The sequence below is a fragment of the Sapajus apella genome, unplaced genomic scaffold, assembly GCF_009761245.1.
Source record: "Sapajus apella isolate SASKATOON/1434 unplaced genomic scaffold, GSC_monkey_1.0 scaffold49, whole genome shotgun sequence".
Classification (NCBI taxonomy): domain Eukaryota; kingdom Metazoa; phylum Chordata; class Mammalia; order Primates; family Cebidae; genus Sapajus; species Sapajus apella.
The window spans coordinates 12,170,148-12,183,293 of NW_022436989.1; the positions used below are offsets into that span (position 1 = coordinate 12,170,148).

General features: G+C 43.6%; 1 protein-coding gene across 3 annotated transcripts in view; it reads right to left on the reverse strand.

Annotated features, from left to right (window-relative positions):
* TBCE (tubulin folding cofactor E) overlaps positions 1-13,146 on the reverse strand; it is a 70,440-nt gene that overhangs the window by 25,140 nt on the left and 32,154 nt on the right. For 2 of the 3 annotated variants that reach the window (XM_032242294.1, XM_032242295.1), the window contains exons 4-5: positions 10,404-10,589; positions 2,543-2,631 (exon numbers count right to left, since the gene is read on the reverse strand). In XM_032242294.1, coding sequence (XP_032098185.1) covers positions 2,543-2,631; positions 10,404-10,589 — 275 coding nt within the window. The remainder of the gene's footprint in view (positions 1-2,542; positions 2,632-10,403; positions 10,590-13,146) is intronic. The other variant, XM_032242296.1, reaches the window with a different exon arrangement.

Here is a 13,146-nt window from a genome sequence, read left to right on the forward strand (position 1 = left end):
TTTTTTTTTTTTTTTTTTTTTTTTTTTGAGACGGAGTCTTACCCTGTCACCCAGGCTGGAGTGCAGTGGCGCAATCCCAGCTCACTGCAACCTCCACCTCCCAGGTTCAAGTGATTCTCCTGCCTCAGCCTCCCAAGTAGCTGGGATTACAGGTGCACACCACCACGCTTGGCTAATTTTATTTTATATTTTTTGCATCTTTAGTAGAGATGGTGTTTCACCATGTTGGCTAGGCTGGTCTCAAACTCCTGACCTCGTGATCCACCCACCTCAGCCTCCCAAAGTGCTGGGATTACAGCTGTGAGCCACTGTGCCCAGCGATCCTTAGCAAACTCTTTTCTGCATCCACTTCAATTCCCCTAACTCCAGCTGCCTACCTCTGAAAATGACCACATATTTGCAGCACACTGGAGTCAACGGAGGAGGCTGCTTAGGGGCAGACGCTGGATGTCGCAGTTACCACAGGTCCGAGTGGAACCTCCAAGCTGTTTCCCCCAAGATAACTGAAACCTCAGACACACAGATTGGAAGAGTTCTGGTCTAATTTCCTTCACTGCACTGTTGGGGCATTTTGCCAAAGAGAGCTATTTCACCTGGCATCTCTTCACTCAGGAAAAACTGATCAAAACTGATATTTTTTGCAAAAATTATTATGTAGAGATCAGATAGACTTAATGAATTGGGAAAAGGCCTTTTGGTTTCCATGGGAAATTTCTCAACAGAAACAGGGTCTAGCTGTCACCCAGGTTGGAGTACAGTGGCACGATCATAGCTCATCACAGCCTCAAACTCCCGAGCAATCCTGCCACCTCGGCCTCCTAGTAGCTGAGATGACAGGCACAAGCTACCATACCCAGTTTTGTTTTAATTTTTTTAGAGACAAGGTCTCGCAACGTTCCCAAGGCTGGTCTCAAACTCCTGGCCTCAAGCAGTCCTCCAGTCTCAGCCTCCCAAAACGCTGGGATTACAGGCATGAGCCACCATGTCCATCCTGGAAATTTTAACTTACCTCCTACATTTTTGCTGTCAGCAGAAAAGCAACATACGACAAAAATAACACTAATAGGCTGGGCGCGGTGTCTCAAGCCTGTAATCCCAGCACTTTGGGAGGCCGAGGCGGGTGGATCACGAGGTCAAGAGATCGAGACCATCCTGGTCAACATGGTGAAACCCCATCTCTACCAAAAATATAAAAAGTTAGCTGGGCATGGTGGTGCGTGCCTGTAATCCCAGCTACTCAGGAGGCTGAGGCAGGAGAATTGCCTGAACCCAGGAGGCGGAGGTTGCGGTGAGCCGAGATCGCGCCATTGCACTCCAGCCTGGGTAACAAGAGCAAAACTCCGTCTCAAAAAAAAAAAAAAAAAAAAAAAAACCCACTAATAAGAGAAAGTAGAGAAAAGAGATTCCAAACTTCAGAAGGAGCCTGTTTTGGGGTATTACAACAAACTGCCTTCAGCTGCATGGAACCAGAACCAGAGTCTTTCCTACTAATAAGAACTGCATGAGGCCAGGCGTGTGACTCACACCTATAATCCCAGCACTTTGGGAGGCTGAGGCAGGTGAATCACCTGAGGTCAGGAGTTTGTGACCAGCCTGGCCAAATGGCAAAACTCTGTCTCTACTAAAAATACAAAAATTGGCTGGGCATGGTGGCAGGCACCTGTAATCCCAGCTACTAGGGAGGCTGAGGCAAGAGAATCACTTGAACCTGGGAGGCAGAGGTTACTGTGCTGAGATCACGCCACAACAGTCTAGCCTGTCTCAAAAAAAAAAAAAAAAAAAAAACCCATATGAGAAGGCAGACCAGGGCTGAAGCAGGGGCCCCGGGACACAGGAGCCCAGATTCCCTGTCCTCTGCTCTCCCAATCTGTACTGGATGGCTTTCTTCATACTTGCAAGACAGCTGCCGAAACCTTGGACACTCCATCTGCTCAAGGCAGGCAGAAGGGTAAAAGCAACAGGCAAAAGGCAGAGGCCAACCAAGTGTGCGCTCTCTTTTTCTTTTTTTTTGAGACAGAGTCTTGCTCTGTGGCTCAGGCTAAAGTGCAGTAGGGGAATCTTGGCTTACCGTGACCTCTGACTCCCAGGTTAAAGCAATTATCCTGTCTCAGCCTCCTGAGTAGTTGGGATTATAGGTATGCACCACCACGCCCAGCTAATTTTTGTATTTTTAGTAGAGATGGGGTTTCACCACGTTGTCCAGGATAGTCTTGATCTCCTGACCTTGTGATCCACCGGCCTTGGCCTCCCAAAGTGCCGGGATTACAGGCGTGAGCCATCATGCCTGGCCAAGTGTGCCCCTTTCAAGGAGCCTGGTCTAGAAACTTCCACCACAGCTGGGGAAGTCATGCTGGCAAACCTGCAAGCAAAGGGGTCTGGGAAGGTATATAATTTATCTGGGCCCCAAGTGCACCAAGCAAAACCGAAATGCATGAAGAAGGATGCTGTGAAGAGTGGAGATGGGTGGGCAGCTAGCAGTCTCTGGCACAGACATCACATCCAAAGCCAGATTCCAGTAACAAGCTCTCGGTGAAAAGGATACTGGGACATGCCTCGGCAACTCCTCCTTTCTCACCAGCACAACTTACTGCACAGTTCCTCAGAGAAACTTCTTGCAACTTGCTCAGCTGACTGCATGAAAAACAGAGTTCACAAGGATACATAAGCATGTATGCTATCCACTGGCCCTTTAAAAAATTAAACAGCATTTCAGACATAGAAAAGGGCGCCAAAAATAATACACAAATACCAGTAACTGCCACCCAAATTAAGAAATAAAGCATTACAAAAAAGATAAAAAGAGCACTACAAACATTACAAATGCAGCTGAAGTCCTCTGGGTCTCTCTCCATAACACAATTCTCCCTCTACTCCCCAGGGGTTACTTTTTTCTTTTTTTTAAGATGGAATCTCGCTGTGTTGCCTAGGCTAGAGTACAGTGGCAAGATCTCGGCTCACTGTAACCTCTGCCTCCCAGGTTCAGGCGATTTTCCTGCCTCAGCCTCCGGAGTAGCTGGGTATACAGATGTGCATCACCATGCCTGGCTAATTTTTGTACTTTTAGTAGAGAAGGGGTTTCACCATGTTGGCCAGGCTGTTCTTGAACTCCTGACCTCAAGAGATCCATCCACCTCAGTCTCCCAAAGTGCTGGGATTACAGGCATAAGCCACCATGCCCGGCCTTCCCCAGGGGTAACCTTCTACTACATTTGAAGTTTATTAAATCTTAAGCCTTTCTTAATATTTTTGCCATATATTTCCTTATCTCTAAACAAGTATAGCATTTTTGAATATTCTGAAACTTGATATAAATGGCATTCTACTCTGCAGAGCCTTCTGCAGCTGACCTTTTCCTCAACAGTCTATTGTTCAGTGGCGAGGTCTCGCTACGGTGACACCTGGCACTCCAGAACATTCCTCTTCACACCTTACAGTGTTTGTTATAGAAACAGACCGCAGTGAATGGAGATACCCTTCTGGCATCTATGCACGTAGTGCAGAAGTACACGCTACGGAGTGCTTCTTACACTCGCACGTAAAAGCCTCTCGAAGGTACTTCCTGGAGAGTGCCAGCTTCAGCATTACCAGATACTTCTGGCAGCCATTTGTTTATAGAGAATCTGTGTTTTCTATTCATGAAAAGGATCCAGCTGGGTGCGATGGCTCATGCCTGTAATCCCAGTACTTTGGGAGGCCGAGGTGGGTGGATCACAAGGTCAGGACTTCAAGACCATCCTGGCCAACATGGTGAAAATCCTGTCTCTACTAAAAATACAAAAATTAGCTGGGCATGGTGGCATGTGCCTGTAGTCCCAGCTACTCATGAAGCTGAGGCAGGAGAATCGCTTGGACCGGAAGGCAGAGGTTGCAGTGAGCTGAGATCACACCACTGCACTCCAGCCTGGGCAACAGAGCAAGACTCCATCTCAAAAAAAAAAAAAAGAATCCACATATATACCAGACCACCTGGGTTCAAATCCTAATTCCACCATCTCCTTTGGCTTTGGGCAAGTGATTAACAACTCTGTACCTCAGACTTCCTATCTTTAAAAGGCTGCGGTATATGCAGAAGTTCACAGCAGCATTATTCCTCACAGTCAAGAGGTGGAAGCAACCCGTGTCCATACTGTCCATCAACAAATCAAAGGACAAACAAAACACGGCATGCATATACAACGCAATATTGTGTGAACTTAACAAAAAGGAAGGAAATTCTGACACACGCACAATGTGGATGAACCTTGAGTTTATTATGCTAGGTGACATAAGCCAGTCACAAAAGAACAAATACTTATGTGAGGTTCCAGAGTAGTCAAATTCATAGCGACAGAAAGTAGATTGGAGGTTGCCCGGGGCTAACGGGAGAAGAAATTAGTAGTTAGTGTTTCAATAGACATAGAGTTTCAGTTTGGGATGATGAAAAAGTTCCAGGCTAGGCGCAGTGGTTCACACCTGTAATCCCAGTACTTGGGGAGGCCAAGGTGGGCAGATCACAAGGTGAGGAGTTCGAGACCAGCCTGACCAACATGGTGAAACCCCTTCTCCACCAAAAATATAAAAACCAGCCAGGCATGGTGACGCACACCTGTAATCCCAGCTACTCAGGAGGCTGAGGCAGGAGAATCATTTGAACCCAGGAAGTGGAGGCTGCAGTGAGCTGAGATCATGCTATTGCACTGCAGGCTGGGCAACAGGGAGAGACTCCGACTCAACAAGTAAAATAAAGTTCTGGACACTGGTTACACAACATTATGAATATAGTTAACACTAACTGTTAATTACAAATGGTTATGATAGGGATATCCGGCTCCAGGTTCCCCTCCCACAACAGCATGGGAGCTGTCTCTCTCGCTTTCTAATAAATCGCTCTCCAGCAAAAAAAAAAAAAAAAAAGGTTATAAATGTTATGTGTATTTTACTACAAAATTTTAAATGCTAAAATAATATTGGCCAGTTAATATTTGTGCAGCTCTCAGAAGACTGTCTGACATACTGTAATTCACTTGATAAGTATTTATAAAAATATAACCGGGCTAGGTGCAGTGGCTCACACCTGTAATCTCAATACTTTGGGAGGATGAGGTGAGCAGATCACTTGAGACCAGGAGTTTGGGACCAGCCTGGCTCACATAGTAAAACCTGATCTCTACAAAAAAAGATACAAAAATTAGCTGGGTGTGGTGGTGCACACCTGTAGTCCCAGCTGCTTGAGAGGCTAAGGCAGGAGAATCACTTGAACCTTGGAGGTGGAGGTTGCAGTGAGCCAAGATTGTGCCACTGCACTCCAGCCTGGGTGACAGAATGATACTGTCTCAAAAAATAAAAAAAATTTTAAAACCTACCAACATTTGGGAGAAACACCAAGATGAAAATGCAAGGCATGAATTATTACAATCATGAAAAACTAGGGTCCAAAAGGCATGATACTGTCTCAAAAAATAAAAAAAAAATTTTAAACCTAACAACATTTGGGAGAAACACCAAGATGAAAATGCAAGGCATGAATTACTACAATCATGAAAAACTAGAGTACAAAAGGCAGCAGCAGAATTCATAGGTAGAGGGTCCCAAACTTTCTCAGGCCACAAGACCATTGGGGTTTCAGTAATTTTTTCATGGTACTTAGGCCAAACTAAATACCTCACAGTTCCAATTAAGTATGTAGTTAGGGCAAAACAACTTAATCATTACTTATGTCCTATTAACTCAGTGTCTGCTGGGCACTGCTCAACTTCCCACACCCTGGCATCAGACTGGACGCCACCAACTCCATTTCCTGTTCCACACTGATTTAAGAGATACTTGCTTTGTTGTAAAGCAAATATTTTTATTGATGCATGATAGATGTACATAAATACATGCATTTTATTGCAGCAATCACCCAGAAGCCAGCTTTGTAGGCATATGACATCCCAGAAAAGAACTACAGGAATCTCACGGAACTGCTTCAAACTGTAGTTTTCAGTATGTCCAACAGATGTCGCTCCTTTCCTCTAAAATTCAAAATTGCCTGCCTTGCCAGGACAACTTGACACTAAGCGTGGGGACTCAGATCTCAATCCAAGCATCACTCCAGAGCCAAAGTCATCTCCAGGAGAAGCCATACATAATGTTTTTGTTTTTTAAATTTGTTTTTGATTCCTTTATTGAATGTCTTCTCTTACTGATATAATCTCAAAAATGCTGGATTTTATTGAGGAGATAAGACAATGGCTTAAAGTAGAGGTTTCAACTCCTAACAATGACAGCTAACATTAATTGCAGGATCTCATTTGTTATTCACGACAGCACTTGTATCTTAGGTTTTATGTTGTAATTGAAGAATCTGAGGCTTAGAAACAATAAGTAGCCACCTCTAACTTCTGTCAGTCAAAGGTGCCTTAGCTGGCGTTTGAACCCAGCCTAACTCCAACAGTGGCGACATGCTACCAAGCTGTCTCACTATTTACTAAGCTCCAGCCAACATATGAGATTGCTCCAGAATCTCTAAAATTTTATCTTTTCAATCAAGAAAGGCACTAGCTAATTATTAAACGCAACGATACCCAAAACATGGGATCATTTACAGAAAAATTCATGAATTACGTAGTCCTTCATAAACTAGGGGATGAAAATCTGTTTTCAATTTGTCAATATTCTTAGAGCCCGGCCGGGCGCGGTGGCTCACGCCTGTAATCCCAGTACTTTGGGAGGCCGAGGAGGCGGATCACAAGGTCAAGAGATTGAGACCATCCTGGCCAACGTGGTGAAACCATGTCTCTACTAAAATACAAAAATTGGCTGGGCGTGGTGGTGCACACCTGTAGTCCCAGTTACTCGAAGGCTGAGGCAGGAGAATTGCTTGAACCCGGGAGGCAGAGGTTGCAGTGAGCCAAGATCACACCACTGCACTCCAGCCTGGCGCTTGGTGACACAGTGAGACTCTGTCTAAAAATATATATATATATTCTTAGAGCCTATAATATTCTCTAAAAGAGATTAGCCAATTAAAAAAAATTCTTCTTTTGGATAAGAGATATTTAAATATTTGGTGTCTTTTTGTTTGTTCATCTGTTGAGACAAGGTCTCAATATGTCACCCGGGCTGGAGTGCAGTGGTGCAATCATGGCTCACTGTAGCCTTGACCTCCAGGGTTCAGGAGATCTTCCCACCTCAGCCTCCCAAATAGCTGGGACTACAGGCATGCACTACCACACCTAGCTAATTTTTGTATGTATATATGTATGTATGTATTTATTTGTAGAGATAGGGTTTTGCCATGTTGCCCAGGCTATTTGTATTTTAAGTGGGAAAAAATATCTTGCACTAATAACAGTAAAAAATAGAAAATAAAGGGAAGAACTCTAACCCTATGAAGCATATAGTTCTTTAATTCCAAGTAAATCAGTAGGATAAACAGTAAAAACTGTTCATGATAGGTTTTTTTGTTTTTGTTTTGAGACAGAGTCTCATTCTATCACCCAGGCTGGAGTGGAGCGCCACGATCTTGGCTCACTGCAACGTCCGCCTCCCAGGATCAAACAATTCTCCTGCCTCAGCCTCCCAAGCAGCTGGGACTACAGGCGTGTACCACCACACCCAGCTAATTTTTTGTGTTTTTAGTAGAGACAGGGTTCCACAATGTTGGCCAGACTAGTCTCAAATTCTTGGTTTTAAATGATCCTCCGACCATGGCCTCCAAAAGTACTAAGATTACAGGCATGAGCCACTGCACCCAGCCCATTCACGATGCTTAAGTGGTGGCATTAGTCATGATACTTTTTTGTTCAATTTGTAATTTCTATATTATCAACAATAAACGTATTTTCTTTTATAATTAAAGGAAGTCCATTTGTTCCTTTAAAACTCTTGATTTATTCTGAGATTTTTTTTTTCAGACAGAGTCTTGTTCTGTCATTCAGGCTGGAGTGCAATGGCACAATCTCGGCTCACTGCAACCTCTGCCTCCCAGGTTCAAGCAATTCTCCTGCCTCAGCCTCCTGAGTAGCTGGGATTACAGGCGCCCACCACCATGCCCGGCTAATTTTTAATATTTTTAGTAGATGAGGTTTCACCATGTTGGCCAGGCTGATCTCAAATTGCTGACCTTGTGATCCACCCGCCTCAGCTTCCCAAAGTGCTGGGATTACAGGCGTGAGCCACTGTGCCCAGTTGAGGTTTTTTTTTAACGGGTGCCATATATGTTAAAGAGTAGAGGTGCTAAGAAATGTATTTATTTTACTTTCAACATTGTCCTCATATGCACTTTTATTAATAACAACAATAACAAAAGATAGCAAAGGAATTTACTTTGGAAAAAACTATAGCTTAATTCTGTTTTTGTTTTTTTTTTTTTTTTTAAAGACATGGTTTCACCATGTTGGTTAGGCTGGTCTTGAACTCCCAACCTCAGGTGATCTGCCTGCCTTGGCCTCCAGAGTGCTTGGATTACAGGCGTGAGCCACTACTCCCGGCCAGTTCTTTGAGAGGCTGAAAGAAAATATATTGCAGGCCTACAAGAGGCCATAAATTTATTCTCACAGTGGCCACCAGGGGTCCTCACCCAGCTACCTCATCGAAGTCACCACAGTAAGCTGCAAGGCCTGGCCAGTTCTTGTGCAGCCAGACTGGTTTTGTGTAAATATTAACTTCCTCTCTCTTTGATTCAAGCAGTTCATAGAATGACTGGTAAGCCTCCTTGTACAATGTCACAATATATAGTTTCAGAGAAAAGAGAATGTTCTCATGCAGCAGTTTTAAAATGCATTATTTTAAGGCCGGGTACAGTGACTCACACCTGTAATCCCAGTGCTTTGGGAAGCCAAGGCAGGAGGATCACTTGAGCCCAAGAGTTCAAGACCAGCCTGGGCAATAGAGCAAGATCCTGTCTGTATAAAAATAAAAATAGGCCAGGCTCGGTGGCTCATGCCTGTAATCCCAGCACTTTGGGAGGCCGAGGCAGAAGGATCAAGAGGTCAGGAGTTCAAGACCAGACTGGTCAACATGGTGAAACCCCATCTCTACTAAAGAATACAAAAATTAGCTGGGCATGGTGGCTCATGCCTGTAATCCCAGCTACTTGGGAGGCTGAGGTTGGAGAACTGCTTGAACTGGGACCCAGGAGGCAGAGGTTGCAGTAAGTGGAGATTGCACCACTGCACTCCTGCCTGGGCTACAGAGCGAGAATCCATCTCAAAAAAAAGAAAGAAAGAAAAATTCAAAAAAATAAAATAAGGCCGGGCACGGTGGCTCATGCCTGTAATCCCAGCACTTTGGGAGGCCGAGGTGGGTGGATCACGAGGTCAAGAGATCGAGACCATCCTGGTCAACATGGTGAAACCCCGTCTCTACTAAAAATACAAAAAATTAGCTGGGCATGGTGGTGCGTGCCTGTAATCCCAGCTACTCAGGAGGCTGAGGCAGGAGAATTGCCTGAATCCAGGAGGCGGAGGTTGCGGTGAGCCGAGATCGCGCCACTGCACTCCAGCCTGGGTAACATGAGTGAAATTCCATCTCAAAAAATAAATAAAATAAATAAAATAAAATAAAAATAAAATAAAATAAATAAAATAAAATAAAATGCATTATTTAGAGCCCATATCCCAAAATTCTGAATCAGCAGATCTGGAATGGGACAAAGATGCTGCATGTTTCACAGCTCTCCAGGTGACGAAGCTGTGCAGCCAGAGGCAGAAACTACTCCCTACTATTAATAGATGGCACCGCTGGGCATGGTGGCTCACACCTGTAATCCCAGCACTTTGGGAGGTCAAAGTGGGTGGATCACCTGAGTTGGGAGTTTGAGACCAGACTGACCAACATGGAGAAACCCTGTCTCTACTAAAAATAAAAATTTAGCCGGGTATGGTGGTGCATGCCTATGATCCCGGCTACTGGGGAGGCTGAGGCAGGAGAATCTCTTGAACCCAGGAGGCAGAGGTTATGGTGAGCCGAGATTGTGCCGTTGCGCTCCAGCCTGGGCAACAGCAGCAAAACTGTGCCTCGACAAAAAAAAAAAAAAAAAAAAAAAAAAAAAAAATGCCACCAGCACGCTCCACGGCATAGGGAACAATTCAGACTGCTGTTTCCATTCCCAACTTACCATCACCATGAAATAGAAAAGAACACAAATATCAGCCTTAGTTACTTAATCAGTCAACACAAGATAATATGATGTGAATATTAACAATGGACCAATAAATGTTTCAATTGCAAACTGGAAAAATCTACCAATCTTGTGCTAAAATAAAAATTTTTATTTCCCTAAATAATCCTTGGATTCCTCAGATTTTGATTCAGTTTCTGTGGAAAGCATAAACCAGTTTAGAAGCAAAGTCCTTAGCATCCACACACAGCCATGGAATTTCAATTCTGAACCTTAATAAAACCATAAAGTCAGCTCTGCCATTATAAATTCCACTTACCTTTGCTGTTTCATAATAGAGTCAAAACCAATAGTCTCCACAGGTTTATTTCCAATTGTAACAATTTGTTCTTTTCCATCTTCCTCCAGTTCATCTTCTAACACATAGCGGTTCTTAACTGCAGTAAGAAAGTCTATTCCAAAATTTACCTTTTTCGGACGAATAAATGATCCTCCTGTGGGGTGCCTGGAAAAGAGCAATGACACACAGAAAATATTACCCACAAAGAAAGGACATAAATGCAATGTTCTGAAGGTCTTCAAAAATTTCTATATGCTAAAAAATCAAAATTAGCATAAAAGAGAATCTAATATACTAATATATAATCAGTATGATTCACCATAAAGGGTTATGAGCTTATGCAAGCATGTTAAATCCCTATAAACAAACAAGTAATATGAAACTGACAATTCACATTAGAAAAAACAGAAGTATTAAATCCATGGGGGTGGCCAAGCACAGCCACCTCCATGAATTTTTATTTTCCTATTAAATAATAGAATTTTTATTTTTCTATTAAAAATACAAAAATTTTCTATTAAAATACAAAATTAGCCCGGCATGGTGATGCATGCACACCTGTAGTCCCGGCTACTAGGGAGGCTATCGGGAGACTTGCTTATCACTTGAACCTGGGAGGTGGAGGTTGCAGTGAGCCGAGATTGTGCCACTGCACTCCGGCCTGGGCAGCAGTGCAACATTCTATCTTTTAAAAAAAAAAAAAAATTGTAGGTGAATTATATACAAAATTTATTTATTTATTTTTATTTTGGTAACAGAGCAAGACCTTCTCACTTAAAAAAAACAGTGAACTCTATAAATTGCTCAAAATTGTATTAGAAACACTATATTTCAGCTTACCATCATTAATTTTTTTTTTTTTTTTTTGAGATAAAATCTCCCTCTGTTGCCCAGGCTGGAGTGCACTGGCTTAATCTTGACTCACTGCAACCTCTGCTTCCTGAGTTCAAGTATTTCTCCCACCTCAGCCTCCCAATTAGCTGAGACTACAGGCATGTGCCACTACACCCAGGCTAATTTCTATATCTTTAGTAGAGACAGGGTTTCACCATGTTGGCCAGGATGATCTTGAACTTCTAACCGTAAGTGATCCTCCCGCCTTGGCCTCCCAAAGTGCTGTGATTACAAGCATGAGCCACCATACCCAGCCTACTTTAAAGAAAAGGGGTCTCACTCTGTCACCCAGGCGAGTGCAGTGACACAATCATAACTAACTGCAGCCTCCAACTTCTGAGGCTCAGGCAATGCTCCCTCTTCAGCATCCCAAGTAGTTAAGACTATAGGCATAAGCAACCATGTTCAGCTAATATTTTCTGTATTTTTTTTGAGACAACATCTTGCTATGTTGCCCAGGTGACAATCATTAACTCTTAAAAAAATTAGACCTTCTTAGAAGTCACCATAATTTTGGCCAGGCACAGTGGCTCATGCCTATAATCCCAGCACTTTGGGAGGCTGAGGCGGGGGGATCACCTATGGTCAGGGGTTTGAGACCAGCCTGTTCAACATGGTGAAACCCTGTCTCTATTAAAAATACAACCAGGCATGGTTTCAGGCACCTGTAATTCCAGCTACTTGGGAATATGAGGCACGAAAATCACTTGAGCACAGGAGGTGAAGGCTGCAATGAGCTGAGATCACACCACTGCACTCTAGTTGAGTGACAGAGGGAAACTGTATCTCAATAAAAGGAAGAAAGAGAGAGAGGGCAAGAAAAAGGAAGGAAGGGAGGGAGGGAGGGAGGGGAAAGGGGGAAAGAGAGGAAGAGAGAAAAGAAAAGAGAAAGAAACTTGGAGAGTATAGTATCCTGGAAGCCAATGAAGAAAGTCTACAACCATGTCCAATGCTAAAACCAGGTCAGGTAAGGTGACGGCTCAGGCCACTGAATCCCGCAACATGAACATAACCTTTCCCACTAGGAGTCTGGGTGGGGCAACAGGGCAAAGCCCAGTGTGGGTGAATCCCAAAGACTCGGAGGACAGTGAGCACAGCCTACCCTTGTCCTAGAGAGTTTTACTGGAAAGGGGAAAAGGTGGGGGGAAATAGCCAAAGCGGTACAAGGGTCAAAGGAGGGAGATTGTTTAAGACAGGAGAAAAGGCCGGGCGCGGTGGCTCACGCCTGTAATCCCAGCACTTTGGGAGGCTGAGGCGGGTGGATCACGAGCTCAAAAGATCGAGACCATCCTGGTCAACATGGTGAAACCCCGTCTCTACTAAAAATACAAAAAATCAGCTGGGCATGGTGGCGCGTGCCTGTAATCCCAGCTACTCAGGAGGCTGAGGCAGGAGAATTGCCTGAACCCAGGAGGCGGAGGTTGCGGTGAGCCGAGATCGCGCCATTGCACTCCAGCCTGGGTAACAAGAGTGAAACTCCGTCTCACAAAAAAAAAAAAAAAAAAAAAAAAAAGACAGGAGAAAACCTCTACCTTGTATGTTGATGAAATTAATTCAGAGGAATAGGGAGAAACTGATTATGCAGGAAATTAAATTCTCTTCTGTAGCAAAATTAAGTCCCATATTTCCCTCATGGCTTATACACACAAATCAGTGATTTGTTTCTGTAAATTAAACAAATTTATTAACAATTTTAATATCTCTTAAATTAAAATCCTAGTTAACTAGCTGCTCTATGGAATAGCCATTCTTTATTCCTTTATTTTCTTAATAAACTTGCTTTCACTTTAAGAATTCTCCTCACTTTTTTTTTTTTTTTTTTTTTTTT